The 24,241-nt window shown below is 40.3% G+C and overlaps 1 protein-coding gene and 1 pseudogene across 4 annotated transcripts in view; both read left to right on the top strand.

The window, feature by feature from the left end:
• Nucleotides 1-2,138: 2,138 nt before the first annotated feature.
• The window catches only part of LOC133764697 (NXPE family member 4-like), a 29,617-nt gene continuing 7,514 nt past the window's right edge, over nt 2,139-24,241 (top strand). For 2 of the 4 annotated variants that reach the window (XM_062198377.1, XM_062198374.1), the window contains exons 1-4: nt 2,139-2,310; nt 3,755-3,930; nt 21,859-21,961; nt 22,728-22,833. In XM_062198377.1, the coding sequence (XP_062054361.1) occupies nt 22,738-22,833 (96 nt within the window). In that variant the 5' untranslated portion in view covers nt 2,139-2,310; nt 3,755-3,930; nt 21,859-21,961; nt 22,728-22,737. The remainder of the gene's footprint in view (nt 2,311-3,754; nt 3,931-21,858; nt 21,962-22,727; nt 22,834-24,241) is intronic. The other 2 variants (XM_062198375.1, XM_062198376.1) reach the window with 2 other exon arrangements.
• Nucleotides 3,922-20,455, top strand: LOC133763916 (eukaryotic translation initiation factor 1A, X-chromosomal-like; annotated as a pseudogene).

The raw sequence follows: 24,241 nt of genomic DNA, 5'->3' as shown, positions 1-24,241 counted from the left end.
GCCAGGTTCTAGTCCCAGTAGCTCCTCTTCAACTCCAGCTCTCTGCTGTGGCCTGGGAAGGCAGTGGAGGATGGCCCAGGTGGTTGGGCCCTTGCACCTGCTTGGGAGACCAAGAGGAAGCACCTGGCTCTTGGCTTCGGATCGGCAGCAGCCATTTGGGGAGTGAACCAACGGAAGGAAGGCCTTTCTCTCTTTTTCTCTCTCTCATTGTCTATAACTCTACCTGTCAAATAAATTTAAAAAAAAGAAGAAGAAGAAACTGTTTTGCAAAGTGTCCACACCACTGTTGCGCCTCACCAGCCGTGTGTGAGTGCTCAGATCTTGTAAGTGTGTAGAAGCGCCTCGTGACCTCCGTTTTCACTTCCCTAATTACAGATGATGCTGAGCATCCCTATCTATGCTCATCTGTATTTCTTTTTTGGGGAAATGTTTTAACTTTTGCCCATATTTTTATTTGCATTGTTTATTTTCTTATTATTGAGTTTCAGTTTACTTTCTTAATATTTTATTACTATTTTTTCAAGAGTCAAGTTCTTTATCATATATGTGATTTGTAAATATTTTCTCCCAGTCTGTGGCTGACAGAAAATATTGTAACTCATAGTAATGTCTTTTAAAAAGCAGTAGCTTGAAGCAGGAGTTGTGGCACCATGGGTTAAGCTGCCGCTTACAATGCCAGCATCTCATATCAGAGGGTTTCTTTGAGTCCTGGCTACCCTGCTTCTTATCCAACTTCCTGGGAAGACAGCAAATGACTGCCCAGGTACTCGGGGTTCCCTGGAACAAACACAGGAGACTTGGTTTCAGTTCCAGGCTCTTGGCTATGGCCTGCTCAGCCCTAGCTGTTGCAGGCATTTGGGGAGTAAAAGTGGATAGAACATTTCTCTCTCTCTCTCTCTCTCTCTCTCTGTATGTGTGTGTGTGTGTTCCCCTCTGTCTTTCAAACAAATAAATATATCCTTTTTTAAAAAAAAAAGTCATTTCTAATTTTTTTGAAACTTTTAAAATTGAAGTTCAATTTATCAACTTTTTCTCTTATAAATGGTACTCATAGTGTCACATTACAGAAACCTTTGCATAATCTAAGATCACAAATAGTTTTTTTGGAATTACTGATGGAAGACTAATTGTTTTAAGTTTTGCATTCAGATTTATGATTCATTTCAAATTATTTTTATATGCATAGCAATCCCCTCCCATCGACAGAGGATACATTCCATGCCCCCCAGTGGATACCTGAAACCATGGATAATACTGACCTCTATATATACTGTGTTTCTTTCAATACAGAAGTATGAACTTCAAAAAGTTCATGGGAGATAGAACTAAAAATGAATTTTTAGTGCAGAAAGATTTTGCAACCCATGGATAGTTTTTCATAATATGCATTTCCCACAAACTTTTTGAAGAATCCTGATACATGCCTATGATAAAGTTTGATGTATAAGTCTGATTTATAAATTAATACATAATTAAATGTATAAATTAGGCATAGTAACATATTAACAATAATAATTAATAACAGAGTAATTACTGTGTTAAATGGAGCATTGAGTGCTTTAATATTGCAACAGTCTACCCTATAACCAACTAACCTACTAAGCAGATTCACAGAAGAAAGGGATCAGAGTGGGAGGAGCTGGCTTTGAGGTTTTGGTTGCTATGACTACCTTCAGTTGACCAATAAGTTCAAATTACTCTGGAGTGAGTTGGTGCTCAGGGTGGGTATTATTCTGACCAAGGATTTTTCTCAATGTTCCTATTTTAACTTTAATTCGGTCCTTTCCTGTGTGCCTGGGTCTCAGAAAGAATTTCTCTCCGTGTTTGCTTGCCCTTCCTCCATGATAGTCTACTGCTGATTTTTATTTGGTGTTGCCTAATCCCATGAGAGAAGGAATGGGATTGTTTTTTTTGTTCTGGTTTAGTCTGAATCTTAGGCCGGTCTTCTTTCCTGGCCCTGGCCTTTTTGGAGGGGAGCCAGGGACTTCCTAAGTGATACTGTCCCCTTTCCTGCAGCCCTAGAAAATCATGAACAATCTTGGCCCAGGATAGTTTCCTGTTCCAAGCCGAGGAGCTGAGTTCATTTTCCATTTCCCCAGCCACAGGGAGTCCCCATTTGTGCCTGAGAGTCTCAGGGTTTGCTGTCCTTTCCCAAGCAGACAAGCTTTTTGGACTCAGGGGAAAAGGAAAAGGGAGACTTTCATGCGTTTCCCAACAAGGCAACCGCAGAGATAAGCTATCTCCATCTCCTGTCCTCACCTTAGTCTTTCTGTGGGTGCTCATCAGAGGTCTAAGGAGAAGAACCAGCAGGTGGGTACCAACTTTCTTCGTGTCTACGCTGCTAGAAATTCTATACTCACACCAGGCCACACTGAGACTTGAGTGATCCCTTTATAAAAATTAGCTGTATTCTCTTTACCGATTCACATGGCAGTTTGATCTCTTGCACTATGTTCTTCAAAGGAGAGTGAATGTTTTGTGTTTCTCCTGTTCTGACTTTCCTTAGGTTTCAAGTCATACGGTGTTGCTAGGGACTTAGTCCCTGATAAATGAAGCCAAAGGCATAATTCTGTAGATTCTATGGATTTTTCTTGTTATTGTGGGAGTGATGAGGCTCCTTGCAGCTAAACACATCACAGATTGAAACTGCAGTTCCTCCAGGGCTTATTTTAAAGGAAACAAAAGCATATTAGGAAGACAAGATTCTTAGATTGGATGACAAAACTCTAATTTAAAGAAGTACATGTTCTAGAAGTAAACTGATTAGGTATGGATAATCTACAACTAGCAATGAGTAATTGTGTGTTAATATCCCTCTTGAGTGAGATGGCAATGGCATTAAATGAGACTCAGAAATTTTGCTCAGTCTGTACAAGTGGGGCTGGAGGCTGATCTGTAAAAGAAAAGATGATATGTATCTAAATTAGTAGAAAATATATTACAGTAAGTAGTTGGACAAGGGTTCTTACATTTAGGGGTGGAGAGAGGGTAACTTGGAAACTTCTCATGATTACCTGCAATCTTTTCATGATATATGGACTTTTTATCTTCAAAGCACTATTACTAGGGCAAGGAATTGTGGCACAGCAGGTTAAGCCACTGCTTGGGATGCCCATATTACATATCAGATTGCCCGTTCAAGTCTCAGCTACTCCACTTCTGATCCAGCTCTCTGATAATGTACTTGGGGAACAGCAGATTATAGCTTAAATACTTGAGTTCCTGCAACCCACGTGGGAAACCCACATGGAATTCCTGGTTTCTGGCTTTGGCCTGGCCCAATCATGGCTGTTACAATCATCTGGGAAATGAACAGACTGCCTCTCTCTTCTTCTGTTTCTCCACTTCCTGTTGCTCTGCCTTTCAAATAAATAAATCTTTTTTAAGAACAATATTATTAAATGTATCAATTAAAATATATACTGTTACAATGGAAGCCAATTATATTGAATTATGATTTTCAAATATTTTAAATTATGATGTATAAATATATGCCTTTCCCACTTGCTACATTGAATAGTAATATTTAGTGGTGGGCCTAATTACTATAATTTCAAAGTAGGAGTGAGGGTAAATGGCATTTTGTGATAACTATACAAATGTAGCATGATGTAAAATATTGTCGTCTATATGGCACAAATCTTAGATATTGTTAATACTGCTTAGCTTTATCGTCTACATTCAAATTAGAGAAAATGCTGAATTTCAGTTGCTTGTTTGTAACAATAAAGATGGAATCTTTTTCACATGCAAGTTCACAGACACTCCCAGAGATCTCCTGAGGGTACACCTGGAGTACAGCCCTCTGTGCTGGAGAGAGACAGCCACCAATGCCAGCAGAGTTAGAAGGAGGAAGGTCAAGGACGGCTTCAGGAAAATCCAGGAGGAGATCCCAGAATCCACAACTACATGCGGTTGAGCATGAGCGTGGTAAGTTCACAAAACTGAAAGTACTGTTACTACCAAATGCCATTTCCTGAGGGTGTTTTAGATGCCAAACACTGTACGAAGATATTATAAATACTTTTCATGTAATCAAGTCCTCACAACATCTTTTGAAGGGACATATTTGATCCTCATTTTAGAGATGAGGAAAATTAAGATCCAAGAGTTTTAAATTTTTTGATTTATTTTATTTTATTTTATTTTATTTGAGAGGCAGATAGACACAGGGGAGAGAGAGAGAAAGAGTGTGGGTATTCCCATCCCACTGGCTCACTCTCCAATTGCCCACAAGGACTGAAGCTAGGCCAGGCCAAAGCCAGGAGCCAGGATCTCCATCCAGGTCTGTCATGTGGGAGGCAGAGATTGAAGTACTTGAGTCATCAACTGCTACATCCAGAGTGTGCAACAGCAGGAAGGCTGAATCAGGAGTGTAGCCAGGACTCAATCCCAGGCAGCCTGGCCTGGGGTACAGGTTTCCTAACTGGAAGCTTTAGCACAAGACCAAACACCTGCTCCTGGGATCAAAATATTTTAAGCAAATTTGTAAGGTCCAATAGCTATAGAGTGGTCCACTCACATCCATAAGGCGTAGAGTTCAAGTCACCAGCAGATGCCTGCAGGTGCAGATAGTACTGAGCCATATCCGTACAGGTGGTCCCAGCTCATGACGCTTTGTCAGATGACTTTTAGACTTTACAGTGGTGTGAGAGTAATATGCACTCAGTGCAACTCATACTTGGAATTTTTTTTCATTTATTAAACTTTTATTTAATGAATATAAATTTCCAAAGTATACCTTATGGGTTACAATGGCTTCCCCCCTCCCATAACTTCCCTCCCACCCGCATCCCTCCCCTTTCCCGCTCCCTCTCCCCTTCCATTCACATCAAGATTCATTTTCAATTCTCTTTATATACAGAAGATTAGTTTAGTATATATTAGGTAAAGATTTCAACAGTTTGCCCCCATATAGCAACACAAAGTGAACAAAATACTGTTGGAGTACTAGTTATAGCATTAAATAACAGTGTACAGCACATTAAAGACAGAGATCCTACATAATATATTTTTTAAATTGATTAATTTTCTATGCCATTTCCAATTTAACACCAGGGTTTTTTTCCATTTCCAATTATCTTTATATACAGAAGATCGATTCAGTATATAATTAGTAAAGATCGCATCAGTTTGTACCCACGCAGAAACACAAAGTGTAAAAATACTGTTTCAGTACTAGTTATAGCATCACTGCACATTAGACAACACATTAAGGACAGATCCCACATGGGATGTAAGTACACAGTGACTCCTGTTGCTGACTTAACAAATTGACACTCTTGTTTATGGCATCAGTAATCTCCCTAGGCTCTAGTCATGAGTTGCCAGGGCTATGGAAGCCTTTAGGGTTCGCTGACTTTGATCTTATTCCGATAGGGTCATAGTCAAAGTGGAAGTTCTCTCCTCCCTTCAGAGAAAGGTACCTCCTTCTTTGATGGCCCTGTTCTTTCCACTGGGATCTCACTCACAGAGATCTTTCATTTAGGTCTTCTTCTTTTTTTTCTTTTCCATGGTATCTTGGTTTTCCATGCCTACAATACTCTCAGGGCTCTTCAGCCAGATCCAAATGCCTTAAGGGCTGATTCTGAGGCCAGAGTGTTGTTTAGGACATCTGCCATTCTATGAGTCTGCTGTGTATCCTGCTTCCCATGATGGATCCTTCTCTCCCTTTTTGATTCTATCAGTTAGTATTAGCAGACACTTGTCTTGTTTGTGTGATCCCTTTGACTCTTAGACCTATCAGAGCCATCAATTGTGAACTGAAATTGATCACTTGGACTAGTGAGATGGCATTGGTACATGCCACCTTGATGGGATTGTATTGGAATGCCCTGGCACATTTCTAACTCCACCGTTTGGGGCAAGTCTGATTGAGCATGTCCCAAATTGTACATCTCCTCCCTCTCTTTTTCCATTCTTATATTTAACAGGGATCACTTTTCAGTTAACATTTAAACACCTAAGAATAATTGTGTGTTAATTACAGAGTTCAGCCACTAGTACTAGAACAACAACAACAACAACAAATACTAAAAAGGATAAAGTATTACATTGTACATCTAGAGTCAGGACAAGAGCTGATCAGGTCATTGTTTCTTATAGTGTCCATTTCACTTCCACAGGTTTCCCCTTTGGTGCTCATTTGTCACCGATCAGGGAAAACAAATGATATTTGTCTCTTTGGGACTGGCTTAATTCACTCAGCATGATGTTTTCCAGATTCCTCCATCTTGTTGCAAATGACTGGGTTTCATTGTTCCTTACTGCTGTATAGTATTCTATGGAGTACATGTCCCATAATTTCTTTATCCAGTCTACTGTTGATGGGCATTTGGGTTGGTTCCAGGTCTTAGCTATTGTGAATTGAGCTGCAATAAACATGAAGGTGCAGATGGCTTTTTTATTTGCCAAATTAATTTCCTTTGGGTAAATTCCAAGGAGTGGGATGGCTGGGTTGTATGGTAGGGTTATGTTCAGGTTTCTGAGGAATCTCCAGACTGACTTCCATAGTGGCTTAACCAGTTTAGATTCCCCCCAACAGTGTGTTAGTGTCCCTTTTTCCCCACATCCTCTCCAGCATCTATTGTTGGTAGATTTCTGAATGTGAGCCATTCTCACCGGGGTGAGATGGAACCTCATTGTGGTTTTGATTTGCATTTCTCTAATTGCTAGTGATCTTGAACATTTTTTCCTGTGTCTGTTGGGCATTTGGATTTCCTCTTTTGAAAAATGTCTGTTGAGGTCCTTGGCCCATCTCTTAAGTGGGTTGTTTGTTTTGTTGTTGTGGAGTTTTGTGATATCTTTGTAGATTCTGGTTATTAATCCTTTATCTGTTTATAGTTTGCAAATATTTTTTCCCATTCCGTCGGTTGCCTCTTCACTTTCTTGACTGTTTCTTTTTAAGTACAGAAACTTCTCAATTTGATGCAATCCCAAATGTTAATTTTGGTTTTGACTGCCTGTGCTCCTGGGGTCTTTTCCAAGAAGTCTTTGCCTGTACCTATATCTTGCAGGGTTTCGCCAATGCTCTCTAATAATTTCATGGTTTCGGGTCGTAGATTTAAGGCTTTAATCCATGTTGAGTGAATTTTTGTGTAAGGTGAAAGGTAGGGGTCTTGCTTCAAGCTTCTGCACGTGGAAATCCAATTATCCCAGCACCATTTATTGAATAGACTGTCCTTATTCCAGGGATTAGTTTTGGATTTTTGATCAAATATAAGTTGGCTGTAGATGTTTGGATTGATTTATGGTGTTTCTATTCTGTTCCATTGGTCTATCCATCTGTTTCTGAACAAGTACCATGCTGTTTTGATAACAACTGCCCTGTAGCATGTCCTGAAATCAGGTATTGTGATGCCTCCGGCTTTGTTTTTGTTGTACAAGATTGCTTTGGCTATTCGAGGTCTTCTGTATCTCCATATGAATTTCAGCATCATTTTTTCCAGATCTGAGAAGAAGGTCTTTGGTATCTTGATTGGTATTGCATTGAATGTATAAATTGCTCTTGGGAGAATAGACATTTTGATGATATTGATTCTTCCAATCCATGAGCATGGAAGATTTCTCCATTTTTGGTATCCTCTTCTATTTCTTTCTGTAAGGTTTTGTAGTTTTCATCGTAGAGATCTTTAACGTCCTTGGTTAAGTTTATTCCAAGGTATTTGATTGTTTTTGTAGCTATTGTGAATGGGATTGATCTTAGCAGTTCTTCCTCAGCCGTGGCATTGCCTGTGTATACAAAGGCTATTGATTTTTGTGCATTGATTTTATATCCTGCTACTTTGCCAAACTCTTCGATGAGTTCCAGTAGTCTCTTAGTAGAGTTCTTTGGGTCCCCTAAATAAAGAATCATATCATCTGCAAAGAGGGATAGTTTGAGTTCTTCCTTCCCGATTTGTATCCCTTTAATTTCTTTTTCTTGCCTAATAGCTCTGGCTAAAACTTCCAGAACTATATTGAATAGCAGTGGTGAGAGTGGGCATCCCTGTCTGGTACCAGATCTCAGTGGAAATGCTTCCAACTTTTCCCCATTCAATAGGATGTTGGCCGTGGGCTTTTCATATATTGCTTTGATTGTATTGAGGAATGTTCCTTCCATACCCTGTTTGCTTAGAGTTTTCATCATGAAAGGGTGTTGTATTTTGTCAAATGCTTTCTCTGAGTCTATTGAGAGAATCATATGGTTTTTCTTCTGCAGTCTGTTAATGTAGTGTATTATGTTGATTGTTTTGAGAACGTTGAACCATCCCTGCATTCCAAGGATAAATCCCACTTGGTCTGGGTGGATGATCTTTCTGATGTGTTGTTGCATTCTATTGGCCAGAATTTTATTGAGGATTTTTGCATCTATGTTCATCAGGGATATTGGTCTGTAATTCTCTTTCAATGCTGCATCTTTCTCTGGCTTAGGAATTAAGGTGATGCTGGCTTCATAGAATTTGGGAGGATTCCCTCTTTTTCGATTGTTCTGAATAGTTTGAGAAGAATTGGAGTTAGTTCTTCTCTAAATGTCTGGTAGAACTCAGCAGTGAATCCATCTGGTCCTGGGCTTTTCTTTGTTGGGAGGGCCTTTATTACTGTTTCAATTTCTGTGTCAGTTATGGGTCTGTTTAGGTTTTCTATGTCTTCCTGGCTCAATTTAGGTAGGTTGTATGTGTCCAAGAATCTGTCCATTTCTGATAGATTTCCCTATTTGCTGGCATACAAGTCCTTGTAGTAATTTCTGATGATTCTTTTTATTTCTGCGGCGTCTGTTGTTACGTTTCCCATTTCATCTCTGATCCTATTGATTTGGGTCTTTTCTCTTCTTTTTTTAGTGAGTTGGGCCAATGGGGTGTCAATTTTGTTTATTTTTTCAAAAAACCAGCTCCTCGTTTGGCTGATTTTTTGTAATTTTTTTTTTGATTCAATCCTATTAATTTCTTCTTTGATTTTAATTATTTCCCTTCTCCTACTGGGTTTGGGTTTGGTTTGCTGCAGATTTTCTAGATCCTTGAGATGACTTGAAAGCTCATCTATTTGGTGCCTCTCCAATTTCTTGATGTAGGCACCTATTGATATAAACTTTCCTCTTAACACTGCTTTTGTTTTATCCCATAGGTTTTGGTATGTTGTGCTGTTATCCTCATTTACTTCCAGAAAATTTTTGATTTCTCTTTTAATTTCTTCTATGACCCATTGTTCATTCAGGAGCATGTTGTTCAATCTCCATGTGTTTTCATACTCTCTGGGGATTCCCAAGTTGCTAATTTCCAATTTCATTCCTTTGTGGTCTGAGAAGCTTCATTGTATGATTCTAATTCTTTTGAATTTGCTGAGACTTGCTTTATGGCCTAGTATGTGGTCAATCCTAGAGAAGGTTCCATGTACTGCTGAGAAGAATGTAAAGTCTTTAGATGTAGGATGAAAAGTTCTGTAGATATCTGTTAGATCCATTTGGGCTATAGTGTCATTTAAATCTACTGTCTCCTTGTTAATCTTCTGTCCTGTTGATCTGTCTATCTCTGAGAGTGGAGTATTGAAGTCCCCCAGTACTATTGTATTGGGGTCTAAGTCTCCCTTTAAGTCCCTTAACAAGTCTTTTAAATAAGCTGGTGCCCTGTAATTAGGTGCATATACATTGATAATCGTTATATTTTCCTGTTGAATGGATCCCTAAATCATTAAATAGTGCACCTCTTTGTCTCTCCTAACAGTTTTTGTGGTAAAGTTTATGTTGTCCGATATTAAGATGGCTACGCCCGCTCTCTTTTCATTTCTGTTGGCATGGTATATCTTTTTCCAGCCTTTCACTTTCAGTCTGTATGGATCATTGTTGGAAAGGGGAGTTTCTTGTAAGCAGCAAAAAGATGGGTTTTGTTCCTTAATCCAATCAGCCAATCGGTGTCTTTTAACTGGACAGTTCAAGCCATTAACATTCAATGTGACTATTGAGAAGGAGTAACTTTGCCCTGTCATTTGCCAAAGATATTTTCTAATATCTGGTTTGAGATTCCTGTGATCTTTTGCTGTGAGGTTTCCTTCCTTTACCTTCTTTCATATTGGTGACCGTGTTTCTGTGTTTCTGTATGTAACACATCTTTAAGCATCTTTTGCAGGGCTGGACGAGTGGCGACAAATTCTTTCAATTTCTGTTTGCTGTGAAAGGTCTTTTTTCACCTTCATTCACAAATGAGAGCTTTGCAGGATATAATATTCTGGGCTGGCAGTTTTTCTCTCTTAGTACCTGGGCTATATCTCGCCATTCTCTCCTAGCTTGTAGGGTTTCTGATGAGAAGTCAGCTGTGAGTCTAATTGGAGATCCTCTGAGAGTAATCTGGCGTTTCTCTCTTGCACATTTTAGGATCTTTGCTTTGTGTTTCACTGTGGTGAGTTTGATTACGACGTGTCGTGGTGAGGATCTCTTTTGATCATGTTTATTAGGGGTTCTATGAGCTTCCTGTACTAGGATGTCTCTGTCCTTCTCCAAACCTGGAAAATTTTCTGCTAGTATCTCACTAAAAAGGCCTTCTAATCCTTTCTCCCTCTCCATGCCTTCCGGAACTCCTAGAACCCGAATGTTGGGTTTTTTAATAGTATCCTGTAGGTTCCTGACAGTATTTTTTAGATTTCTGATTTCTTCTTCTTTTCTTTGGTTTGCCTGTTTCCTTTCCTGTTCTCTGTCTTCTAATTCCAATATTCTCTCTTCTGCTTTACCCATTCTGTTTTTAAGGCTCTCTAATGTGTTTGTCATTTGATCTATTGAGTTCTTCATTTCATTGTGGTTTTTTGTCACTATCACAGTTTCATGTTCTACTATTTGTTTCATTTCATTTTGATTCCTCCTTAATATTTCATTTTCACAAGAGAGATTTTCTATCTTGTCCATTAAGGATTTCTGTAGTTCAAGAATTTGTTTTTGAGAACTTCTTAATGTTCTTATCAATTTTTTGAGATCTGCTTCTTGCATTTCCTCTATCTCTTCATCTTCATAATCTTGCATTGGGGTGTCTTGTTCATTTGGGGGCATCATACTGTCTTCCTTGCTCTTGTTACCTCGGTTTCTACATTTGTTGTTTGGCATGTTGGAGATAATTTATGGTGTTTTTTTTTTTTTTTTGGCTGTGGTGATTTTTTCTCGTTATACTATGCCTCTAAGTGGGCTATCTGCTTCAATGGATCCTTAGAGGCAGTGATGGGTGTGGCCAGAGAGCTCTGCTTGATTTTTCAGGTTTAAGGCTGTGCAAAAAGTGACTCACCCAGATTGTTCTCTCCCTTGCTCCTCGCTTGATCTCTCTCTGTCTCTCTCTTTCTCTCTCTCTCTCTTTTTTTTTTTTTTGACTCATTTGGGAAGTAATTCCGCACAGCTGAGTAGAATTGAGGGTAGTTGAAACCTGGCCTCTGTGAGTATTCATTTGATCTACCCCTGGGACCACACAAAGAGTTTATGCAGCCCTCAATGTGTTCTCAAGTTTCACCATAGACCCAAAGTTACTGAGTTTGTGTACTCGTTGCCACTTTACATATGTAAAATGGCTCCTGCTCTTTGTTTTGCTCGGTTTTTTTAGGTGAGTGGAGAGAGAGGCCTCTGCCTTTCCCCACCAATGTCTCGGGTTTCTGAGGTTTTTGTCTTACCTCCAGTTCCTGCGCTGGCGAGATTCTGTGGCTGGGCTCCCGTGGCTGGGCTTCCACGTGGTGGGCTCCCTGTAGATCCTCTGTGTCACATCCACTAGATCCGGAAGCGTTTCCTCTGCAGTTTTTTTCTTGAGTCTTTTCCTGAGGCTACAGTAATTCCACTTTTATGAAACTTTATTTTCCCAAACTATCGGCGCACATCCTCACTATCCACCATCTTGGCTCCACCCCCTCATACTTGGAATTTTGAATTTTGTTCTTTTCCCAGCCTAGTGATCTAGGGTAAAACAATACCCTCATGATGCTAGGTAGCGACAGTGAGCTGCAGCTCCCAGCCAGCCACATGATCATGGAGGAAAACAGCAACACTCTATAGTGAACCATAAGACTACACTAGGGTATTTACCAGGTTAGGTGTACAAGGGGTCTTCAAAACACCCATGGAAAATGTGTGTTGTCTTCTGATTCATTTTTTCCACAAGCTTTCTGAAGTATCCATATACTAAATGCTTTTTTGACTTACAGTAGGTTAAGACATGGTCCCCTTGTAAGGGGAGGAGCATCTGTACTGTGTGTTTGCCCACTCATACTGCCTACAATAAAGATTAATGTATAAGTTAGGCACAGTAAGAGATTAACAGTAAGTTATATGAAAATAGAGCACTGAGAGCAATGTACTGTATTAAAAGCTATGTGAATATGCATGCTGGCTCGCTCTCTCACCTGCCCTGCTGCACTGTCACCACCTTCCTTCGTCCCATTGGGACATGAGATGGCACGATGCCACAGTGGACTGTGGGTAACTGAAACTCTGGAAAGTGAATGGGATGTGTGAAAAGAGACAAACCTGCATCTCCTTCATTCAAAGCTCTTGAGGAGCTTTGAGTGCCTATTTGTCAGAGTGAGCCTGGAAATGCTGTGGGATGAAGAGCCTTGGGTGTGCGGGACTTAGGAGAGGGGGTGGTATCCTTGAAGTCATCATGGAGTCTGCTCTCCGAAAACATCTGCCACCACTTCGCATTCACTGTCCCCCTGCATTGTTACCCTTCCCGAACCTTCACGCTGTGCACATGCTCCTCCCCTCACCCCCCGCCAGGTATGCCTCCTTCTCCTAGAAAACAGGAACTCATCTTTGAGGCATCATGGGAAGTTCCTCTTTTAGTGTCCAAACGTAGGTGTTGGCCTTTGTTTAAGAAAGCTGGAATCAGAGATTTCCAGGAGCAGGTGGAAAGGAAAGCAGAAGGGGGAGACTTGAGAAGAAAAGGTGATTCAATCTGGAAGATGAACAGGGAGGAGTAGTTTTAAAGCTGTGTATAGGGTCAGGGAAAAAAACGTAGAGTCAAGAGGAATAAAAAAATTCTATGGTTTATTGCCTATATAACAAGGCTACTGTGTTTATAGGGAAGTTAAAAATACTTTCAGCTGACTGGGAACCCTGCTACTTCCTTGAACAATCCTGTCTGGGATAACATCCTGTCTTGTATAACATATTTACAATGTGTGCTTTCATTCCCTTTTTGCATCTCTAATCTTAAATTGTTAAATCTAGATCAAGAACTTTTATGTCTCAAATCTTTTACAAGTTTAAAACTTATAAATCCAGTCAGTATTGGTACGTGCACATCTAAGAAAACCCTTTTTCCTGAGAATTTATTCAGTAGGCCAGGAAACAGATGCAAGGCACTATGGGACATAACTGATGAGTTCCACTGCAGCGGAGCCTCGAAGATTTTTACACGGAGGTTGCAAAGCTGCACTTCGCAACCATCTTTGGTTTGCCCCAGATTTTTAAGAGGGTTCGAAATTCAGATTTCACAGAATCATCTGGATTTCTGAATTCAACTGAAAAGTGTTGGTTGCCACCACTGGGTTTGCAATCCCACATGAAACCGCCTTTTGCAGAACAGGGCAGGCATTCCAGGGCCCCACTGGTGCCACCACTCTGTCAGCCCTGGAGTCTCAAATGCAGGCCCATTCTTGTCCCAACCCTCTTTCTCATCCTTCACTCAGCAGGTCGATTCAGACTCTTTGTAGACTCCCTGGCTTCTATCTCCTCCTCTTCAGTAAAACTTCAACAGTTCAACAATGATTTCACTACTGTATTGCCTCTTAAGGAGAATAATACATAATGTATACTGGGCAATGCTCACCGTATTAAAGATTTTACATGGACAAACTCACTTAATGATTGCAAAGGCTCTTGGCAATGAATTCCAACACAATCTTCATTTTATAGTAGAGAAACGCTTAATACATCTATGCCCAAGAACCCACATCCAGCAGATGGTGGTCTGTCTCTGAACACAGAATTCTCAGTCCTACAAATCACAGAACAGAGAGTTTCAAGCTTGGGTAGGGGTGGTTCTGATGCCTCTAAGCCTCCTTAAGGGGGTAAATAGGAACAGATGTTTTAGGAGAATCCCTTCCATTCCAGATGTTTGACTTTAACTATAAACATTGTTTCATGAGATGGATTCACCTGCTAACTCAGCTGAGGTCTCAGAGCCCCCTTCCCTTCACACTGACCATATGCCCTCTGCTCACCCCTCTCCCATCGTGAATCTATCAGGGTGCATGGTCCTAGGGAGTGAAACACTCTAGGAAGTAAATAAAAGAACAAGTTGAAATATCAGTGTAGGTGTTCCCAAAAGGGAATAGCTTTATCAGTTGCTTGACAAGTCCTCTCAAGGGCCAATCAAGTTTGGAATTCACTTCAGCCCGGGATACAAAAAGCTGGAGTGTCTCCGCTGTCCTGATCACTTTTTTTTCTTTTTGCCATGACCATGTTTGTGCACCATAGGCTTGAACTTCTCTGTTGCTTTATGCTAACATGGGAGCTGAGAGGCAAGAGGGGTTCCCAAGGGTGGGGTCCATCAAGATCTGCATATTGGGAGCTTAGTTAGGGACTGCATATCAATTGATCAGTTCTTATGCACAGTTTCAATACATAAGGATCTGCTTTTTCTATGTCTCTTGTATAGAGATCATGGTTCCTGACCAGTTAACAAACAATACCATGTGGACCACTTGGGAGATGTGACAGTTGAGAAAGATTGTTGACCTAACCATTAAAGACAGGTTATGCCTGCCTGATCAGTTGTTAAGCCTCGGAGCCATGTGGCTCTGTGTGTGTTCTAGTATGATGCCAGAGCCTAGGTTCTCATGTGGTTACCTAACAATCAATCTTTCCATGTTCTCAGGGCAATGTCTTTTGTCTAATCAGTGAATGGCAGGTTTTTATACAAATATCTGGTTCCTTTTTCTCACCAGGGGCTTTGTTAACTGCCTTTAACCCTTCTGATTCCTCACAATAGGAGCACCAATCACTCATGCAGTCAAAAGCCCACATGTAACTTTTGACTACCCACAACACAAAAGTGACAGGAGGTAGCTACAAAGTTATTACATTAGTACTGTATGTACTACAGTTAACTTTATGGATATGATTTAATTCTGCATCTTGGTGCCAGCATTGTGGCATAGTGCCTGCAGTGTCAGCATCCCATGTGAGTGCCAGTTTTAGTTCCAGTTGCTCCACTTCCAATCCAGCTCTCTGCTGTGGCCTGAGAAAGCAGTAGAAGATGGCCCAAGTCCTTGGGCTCCTGCACCCACATGAGAGACCTGGAAGAAGCTCTTGGCTCCTGGCCTTGGATCAGTGCATCTCCGGCCATTGTGGCCAATTGGAGAGTGAACCAGTGGATGGAAGACCTCTCTCTTTCTCTGTCTCTCCTTCTCTCTCTGTATAACTTTGCCTTTAAAATAAATAAATAAATCTTTTTTTAAAAAAATCCTGCATCTTTACATTTACTACATTTCTCTCCAGTGCAGACGATGTCATGTATTATCTGTATTTGTGTGTGTGTTGATAAATTTTAAATTTTGTAAGACTTGTGAATGTTTTAGATTAGTAAATGATAGAATAGGCTACTATCTACATATATTTATGGATTCATAAGCTACCTAACTTTTCATTTTTTTTTCAATATTTTTGAGGCCATATGTTGAAAAGCTCAAAAAACAAAAACAAAAATAAATTCACCCATATGTGGACCCGGCAGTTCAAACCTCTGTTGTTCAAGGCTGAACTGTAGCTTTAAGGTTTATCTGTATCCCAGCATGTGTCAGTGGGTCATTGCTTTTTTTGTCTGAGCACTAGCTGACTGTATAAACACCACATTTAGTCGATTCATTCCCCCAGTTAAAAGATATTTGCATTTTTTCCAATTTTATGCCATTATGAATAATGCTTCTGCTCAGGTTTAATAGTCCCCTATAAGCTCACGTTGAAATGCAGCTGCCTTAGCAATTGTTGAGAGGTGAGACCTTTAAGAGATGATTAGACCTTGGGAGCAAAACCCTTGTGAGTGGATTAATGTCTTCATTACAGGAATGGATCAGTGATCGAAACACTGTGTTTGTTACAAAACTGAATTTGGCCCCCTCAATTTCTCTCTCTCATGGATGCTGACTTGTTCTGCATTGTTTTGATGCAACAAGAAGACTCTCATTGGATGTGGCCCCTTCACCATGAACTTGACAGCCAGAACTATGAGACAAATAAGTGTCTGTTGTTTATAATTTGCCAGGTCTGTGGCATTCTGCTACAGTAGCAGAAAACAAGCTAGGACAGCTACTAAGAACATTCATATTCAGGTCTTTGTGTGTTTTTTTGACATTACCACACCCTTTGATTAAGGTTAATGGAAAACCACAGCAACTCAATTCAGGCAGGACTACTAATGATCCTGAACCTCAGAGAGCAAAAGTTTAGATCATTCTACCAGATAAAGAACTGTGACAAGTGGAGGTGCTTGCTAAAGACAAAGGGAATATGGAATAGTGCAAGAAGGTAACTGAAAGTACCAATTAGGAGCATGCAATCTATAACATAAGATGTAATGATTATATCATGGTATTTAAATACTATTAACTTTATATCATAGTATTTAAGTTATTGAGCATCAAGAACAGAAGTAAATATCACTCAGGGACTCCCCCTCCTTCTGGGGAAAGAGTTGTTTGTAGGACAGCTGTATCATGTCAGCTGGGATTGCAGTCTTGTTATTGTCTTCATTTGTAAACTAAGTATGATTTAACTACACATGTATGCATTCCAAGTTGACAAGCAAGCATTTCATGTGTCAACTTTGACTGAGTCATAAGGTACCTGTGTGTCTGGGACGGTGTGTCTGCATTAATATTTCAATTGCAAACTGAGTAAAGCACATTGTCCTCTCCAGGAGGGGAAGCCCCACCCAACAAGCTGACCAGAGCAAAAGGCTGCCCTCTCTTGCCAGTGACGAAGAATTCCTCCTCTTATCCAACCACTTTATTTTTTTGTTTTAATATATATTTTATTTAAGTTATGCAAGTTTCATATATTTCTTTTATACCATTATAGGAACATAGTGGTACTTCCCCCCACCTTCCTCCCACCTAACCTCTTTCAAACCAGGACACTGGTGGCATCCTGCTTCTGGATCCCAACAAAACATTGGCTCTTTCTGGATCTTCACTCTTTCCCTATGTGTGTGTTGAATTCTTTGAAAGGGTGTCACTATGCACCAAATTGTTCCTTTTTTGTTTGTGTTTTTTTTTGTTTCTCTTCTCATCAATTTGGTTGTCATATATATCAAAAGTATTTCCTCTGTATCAAACTTTGCAAATGTTTTGGCAACAACTTATGCTAGTGTTCTCTTAATGATTTTTAAAATCTTCCTGATAATTTTATTATTTCCCAAATTAAATATTTATATATTTTTCTTTACCTTTGATCAAGTGTACTGAGAAACTGTCTACACTTTAATTTCTCCCTAAGAATTAACTTTTTATTCTGTCCATCATTTCTCTTGTTTCTTTATCATCTATTAGTATCCACTTTCATATTTACAATTTCCACTTTTCCTGTTCTTGACTTGGACACGTGGCTCATTTGGCCTTCATTCTCCTTGCTCTTTAATAGCTATATTTACAGTTAAATATTTCCTTCTTCATATAATTTGGCATTATTCCACAGTGTTTCATATAGAGTATTTTCTTTGTTATTTGTTGTCAAATATCTTATAATTTCATTATGATTGACATTTAAATGGTAAATTTGAAAGTTGTTGAGATTTCCCTTGTGATTCAGTATGTGGTCTATTTTTTTATTCTCACAGGTACTTGAAAATAACACATTGTCTCTTTAGTCTTCCTAGTTTTTCTCTGCCTATCTGGGACTCTTATTAAACATGGATATTGACATTTTTGTCTGTGTTCCATACATTTTAATTTTCTCTTTTTAAAAGATTTATTTATTATTTATTTGAAAGGCAGAATTACAGAGAGGCAGAGGCAGAGAAGAGAGAGAGAGAGAGAGAGAGGTGTTCCATCCACTGGTTCACTCCACAATTGGCTACAATGGACAGAGCTGGGCCAATCTGAAGTCAGGAGCTTCTTCGGGGTCTCCCAGATGAGTGCGAGGGCCCAAGGACTTGGGCCATCTTCTACTGCTTTCCCAGGCAATAGGAGAAAGCTGGATTGGAAGTAGAGCAGCCTGGACTTAAACTGGCACCCATATGGTATGGTGGCAATGCAGGCAGTGGCTTTACCTGCTACACCACAGCACCTGCCCCTATAACGTGTATTTTAACTTGTCATTCATGTTCTTTCAACTTTAAACTCCTTCTTGATGATTTATGAGAAAATGCCTCAATCTGATCTTTCAGTTCACTAATTTGATTCTGTATACAATCTACTCCTGTACCAAACTATTGTTCATTTCAGTTTTTACATATTTCAGACCAAAAATCTTTAGTTCTTTACAACTGCTTGCTTCTGCTTTACATTCTCCATATTTGTACCCTATCATATCCTAATGATGTTATTTCTGCCTAATTCTATTTCTTGTTCTCTGTGACCCACCCTACCCATGACTCCTTGTTTAGATCCATCATTTATACTCATAAATTTAAGGGAAAGAAAAGTAGTTAACCAAAGATGACATTGAAGCCACACACAAGGGCCAGTGTGCCTGCAATGCCAGCATCCCATATAAGCCCTGGCCAGTTCAAGTCCCGGCTGCTCTGCTTCCAATCCAGCTCCTTGCTAATGCACCTAAGAAGGCAACAGAATATGGCCCAAGTGCTTGGGCCCCCACTAGCCATGTATGAGGCCTGATAGGGTTCCAGGCTCCTGGCTTCAGACTAGCCCACCCCTGGCCTTTGCAGCCATTGGGAAAAGTGATCCAGCAGATGGAAGATATTCCTCTCTCTCTCTCTCTCTCTCTTTCTCTGTAAATTCTGTAAATCTGCCTTTCAAATAAATAAAAGAAACATAGAAATAAGTCACACAGCAAGTGCAAGCATACGTCAGAGACCATATAGCTTGCTCAGGCCAAGCTTTTGAGCTGCTTGAAAAAACATGGTTTTAGGCCGGCGCCGCAGCTCACTAGGCTAATCCTCCGCCTTGCGGCGCCGGCACACCAGGTTCTAGTCCCAGTCGGGGCGCCGGATTCTGTCCCGGTTGCCCCTCTTCCAGGCCAGCTCTCTGCTGTGGCCAGGGAGTGCAGTGGAGGATGGCCCAAGTACTTGGGCCCTGCACCCCATGGGAGACCAGGAAGAAGCACCTGGCTCCTGCCATCGGATCAGCGTGGTGCGCCAGCCGCAGCGCGCCAGCCGTGGCGGCCATTGGAGGGTGAACCAACGGCAAAGGAAGACCTTTCTCTCTGTCTCTCTCTCTCTCACTGTCCACTCTGCCTGTCAAAAAATTTAAAAAAAAACACATGGTTTTAAAAAGAAGGGCCTTTTCTACTACGTATAATGGACACTAAGTAGGTGAAGCACAGGATCTCCCTAAATACATTTGGTTATATCCTGCATGTTGGAGTCATGTAGAGTGGCAGAAAATGCTCTGAATCAGAGACCAACAATGACAGGATTCCTGGACTTCACCCTGTTTCATATTATTTAAGTCAAGCAAATCTCAGTTCTGTAAGTCAAGTGTATGTATTGTATCTATCTCATAAAAGGTGCCAGGTTAATATTAAATATCAATATCTAAACAGCTAAAGTAAATTGAAATCCATAAATCTACACATCCAAGAACAGGCTGTGGGAGAACTTGGCAGTGAGACTCCCATACATGCTGCTTGGGACCCCAGTGATTGCTCCAGCCCCCTCCCTTATGCATCTTAGAGAAGTCGCCGCTGCTGCCACCGAAGAAACTAGAAACGTCGCAACATCACCATCACCGCCACGCCAAAGAATAAAGGTAAAGGAGGTAGAAACAGGCGCAGAGGTCAGGATAACAAAGAATCTGGAAAGAGAGAGTTAGTGTTCAAAGATGACGGACAAGACTATGCTCGGGTAATCCAAATGTCGGGAAATAGATGATTAGATGTGTAAGCAGCATAAAATGGTCCAAGTATTTAGATTCCTGCCACTCTGGTGGGAGACCTGGATGGAGCTCCTGGTGCCTCTCTTCAGCCTGGCCCAGACCTTGCTGTTTCAGCTCACTCTGCCTTTCAAATAAATAAATATTAAATAAAAAAAAAGAAGCATGTGTTTTGATGGTGTAAAGAGGTTATGTCACATCAGGGAGAAATTGAGAAAAAAGGTTTGGATGAATAATTCAGACATTATATGGGTTGATTTCCAAGACTATCAGTATACCAGAGTGGGTATAATTCAATAACACAATGCAGACGAAGCTAGAAGTGTGAAGGCACACGGCAAGCTTCGTCCATGCAATGGACACATTTGGTTCTGGGGATAATGACATCCAATTTGATGACATTGGAGAGGAAGAGGACATCAATGATTTCCAAGCAGAACTCACACTTTACATTCCAGGTTTCTGAAGATTGTCCTGCAGTTTGGATTTTGGCCACAACCCTTAAAGAAGAATCAAATTTCATTAATGTGATTGCAATTTGTTAAGGCAGACTGATTTGTCTCTAGGGTTATTTGTTTCTTTAAAAACTGATAAAATTGAATGTTTTTAAGTGAAATGTTGACCTTTTGATGTAATAGAGTTTATGGATAGAAGACCACATCTATATATATAAAAAAACAGAAAAATGCCTCACTGCCTCTCCTGCTTTGACCACTTCCTGTATGTAAATAGATGCTTTGAAAAGCCATTGTCTTGTACTCATTTTTGGGTTCTGAATAAGCCCTAGTCTTGACTAATCAAAACAGTGTTTCTGGCTACTTTGGTTACCCAGGTGTTCTGTAAAGATTCTGATCAATTTTAAGGGAGATGGAAGCCTGCATTTGGAGTAAAAAATTATAGCTCTGTTTTTCAAATTTAAGTAGTATATGTCTGTTGTTATACTAATTTTGGAATCATGCACATTCTTCTCATGATCTTATTTTGCCAAAAATATATCTTTAAATAGCATTTTAGAAACAGTTTTAATAATTTTCTATTTGTAAAGTCAGCTGTTACAGAAATTGAACACTAGGTGGCATACAGTTATTTTAACATTGGAAATGTAATTGGGACAGAGTGACAGTTAACAGTCATGGGTTTGAATCCACCAGGGATTTGTACTTTTTTTATTATTGTTTGAGAGGGAGAGAGAGAGACAGATGGAGAGAGGGAGAGGGAGAGGGAAGAGATCCTATTGCTTCTCACCCTCTACATGCTTGCAATGGCTCAGGTTGGGCTGGGGCTAAAGCCAAGGGCTGGGAATGCAAGCCAGGTCTCTCAAGTAACTGACAGGAGTCCAGTTACTTGAGCCATAATCACTGTCTCCCAAGGTCTGCCTTAGCAAAATCAAACCCAAGCACTCCAATATGGAACATGGGTATCTTCACTATGAGACTAAATGCCCACGCCAGAGATTTGTAGTTCTGATCTCATAGAAAAGGTGCCAGGAGGAATTCTGCAAACTACATCTTAATGACAAGGCTCAGGTGGAAACTAGAAAGCTCACCTCTCCATGACTCAGTACTCTCCGTCACTCAAACCTGTGGCTGCATTCACACCTGGCTTCTTGTCTGGCATTCACTACAAAATACCTAATACTGGATTTACAAGCCTCAGAACATTGAAGTCACCTAATCTATATGCAAAGCTTTTCCATCTCTTTCCTGCCTCTGTCTGAACTGATTATGCTAGTTTATGACCCAGGCTCCTCCTTAGGGTGGAGCTCATATGCCTGACCTTCTCACTTCAGTTGCAATAAGCAGAAAGATTATGAATACCAGCTGCTAGTGTCCAGATTGCAATTGAAACCTGTGGTTTGTTTTGGTACAGAGGAGAGGTACCCAAGAGCATATTGATGCTTCAGAAGAAAACCTCAACACCCAGCTCACCAGAGGTCCTATGCATGGGATTGAACAAAATCTTGAAACGAAAGGTATGAAAATCTTTGCACAATCTAGCAAGTGAGGGGAAAGGATACAGAAACTTCTAGTGTCCAGGTATAAATTGGGGGCCTAGAGTAGGTGGTGCCTCTAGGGGAGAAATGTGTTTTGAGGGAGGGAAAGAGTATTAGTCAAGTAAGCTGATTTTAAAAGACAACCCACCAAAATGAGCCATAGGAAAACACTCATGAAGCCTGAAGTTTTTAAAAAGCAATAGGTATGAGTTTTAAAATATTTTTTTTCAAGCTTGAGGGGTGCTAGGAGGGCAGGTAAGACAAGGAAGGGGAGCATACTTGCAGACGAGGTAAGGAAGCTGGAGAATGAGCTTCCAGGTAAAGGGTGCTGGCATAATACGGTTCTCCACGTCGGTATTTGCTGAAGCATTGCGTTTGCTCTTCGTGGCTAAGGGAAGAGAACAGGACACATGAGGATGACACCTTCCTGGAGGCTCCGTCTAGACCGGGGTGGCCCTCATCCTGCAGGCCCCTCGCTGCAGTTTCTTGGAGCCCATGGTGGGCTCCGTGCTCGCTCGCTCACTCTCTCTCTCTCTCTCCTCTTTCTCTGGAAGACACAAGCTGAGCACCAAAAGATGGCAGCGGGAGGCCACCAAGAGCAGCTGGGGAGACAAAGGTTTAGTTCTAGGAGTAATTTATCTGAGGATAAAAATAATCAGGAGGCATAAAAATGCCATGTGTTTCCAGGTCTGTTTTCTTCCTGTGTTGTTTGGTTATACATTTGTTTTTGCTTTGTCTCATGCAGGAGCCTAATCATGAAAACAAATGTGACAAATCCTAAGTTCCTCTTGGTCCTGCTGTCTATAGTAGCATTCTGGATCATTGTTACAGTTCTCCTAAACTCCACAAAGGTAAGGATTGCATTCTCACTGTGTTTTACAAAAGTGTATTTTTACCGGCTACTTCAGCTGTCCCAGCACATTCCAAACTGAGGTATACCAGGGGAAGTCTCAAAGGCTTGCCCTCTTGAAAAGTCAACTGACACAAGCCAATCCCCTGGCAGTGCGTGTGCAGGCCGTGCTGTGCCGTGGGCGGTGTGTGTCTGCAGTCACAGCCCCCCTTTGCCGCTGGTGTGCCCTCCAGCTACAGCTACCTGCTTGCAGGGCTGAGCTGGTCTCTTCACCTTCTCCAAGGGAACTTCTGAAAAACAGAATAGTTTCACTTTGAATAGTAATAGTTCTTTTCCTTTAAAAAAAAAAAAAATGTTTGATGCTATTTGAAGAAAAACCATTCCCTACTCCAACGTCAGCTATTTATCTAAATGTTCTATTAAAAGTTTAAAATGTTGCTCTGCCATGTGATCTTTTAATACATCCATGTTACTTTGGGTTTGGTTTCTTGCTGATTCTTCTTTTATTTTCATATGGATCATCATTTTTTAACCTCCTTTATTTTGTAGTCCTTTCTTTCCCATCTGGTTTGCCATGCCATTTTTTTTAATGCCAACAATGTTTAAAAATTATTTTATTTTTATTTGAGAGGCAGGTTGTTCAGTTTGTTATTTCTCATAGTCTCTTATGATCTTTGTATTTCTGTGCTTCGATTATAATATCTACTCTCTCACCTCTGATTTTATTTATTTGATTCTCCTTTTTTCTTAATGTCATTTAAGATCCGTCAATTTGCTTATGCTGGCACAAAAACCAACACGCTGTTTTGTTGATCTTTTCTATTATTTTCCTGTCTTTACTTAATCTACTTATGCTCTAATCTTTCTTATGTCCTTCTTTCTGCTAATTTTGAAGTTACTGTGTTTATGTTTTTAGGTATAATATCAGAATTGTCATGCGCGATCTTTTGTCTTTTTTTGATGTAGGCATTTTTATTACTGTAAACTTCCCTCAGAACTGTTTTTGCCAAATTTCATTTTGTAGATGACATCTCAATTTTCACTTCCTTCATGATATTTTTAAATTTCCCTTTTAATGTCTTCCTTAACCCATTGGTTACTCAGGAACATCATTTAATTTGCATGTATTTGTGAATTGTCTGAAACTCTTCCTATTATTGATTTCTAGTTTTGTAGTATTGTGGTCATAACAGGTGCTTGAGTGAGCATAGTGGATGCTTGATATGATTTTAATCTTCTTAAATTCCTTAAGACTCGTTTTGTGGCCCAACATAGGGTCTACCATGGAGAATATTCAGTGTGTGCTTGAGAAGAATGTGTAACCATCTGCTGTTAGATGGATTGCTCTGTATGTCTGGGAAGCCCATTGGAACTAAAGTTTGGTTTAAGTATGATGTTTCCTTATAGCT

The sequence above is a fragment of the Lepus europaeus genome, chromosome 7, assembly GCF_033115175.1.
Source record: "Lepus europaeus isolate LE1 chromosome 7, mLepTim1.pri, whole genome shotgun sequence".
Classification (NCBI taxonomy): domain Eukaryota; kingdom Metazoa; phylum Chordata; class Mammalia; order Lagomorpha; family Leporidae; genus Lepus; species Lepus europaeus.
Note: the sequence above shows the minus strand (reverse complement) of the source record. Positions and strands in the feature narration are given on the sequence as shown.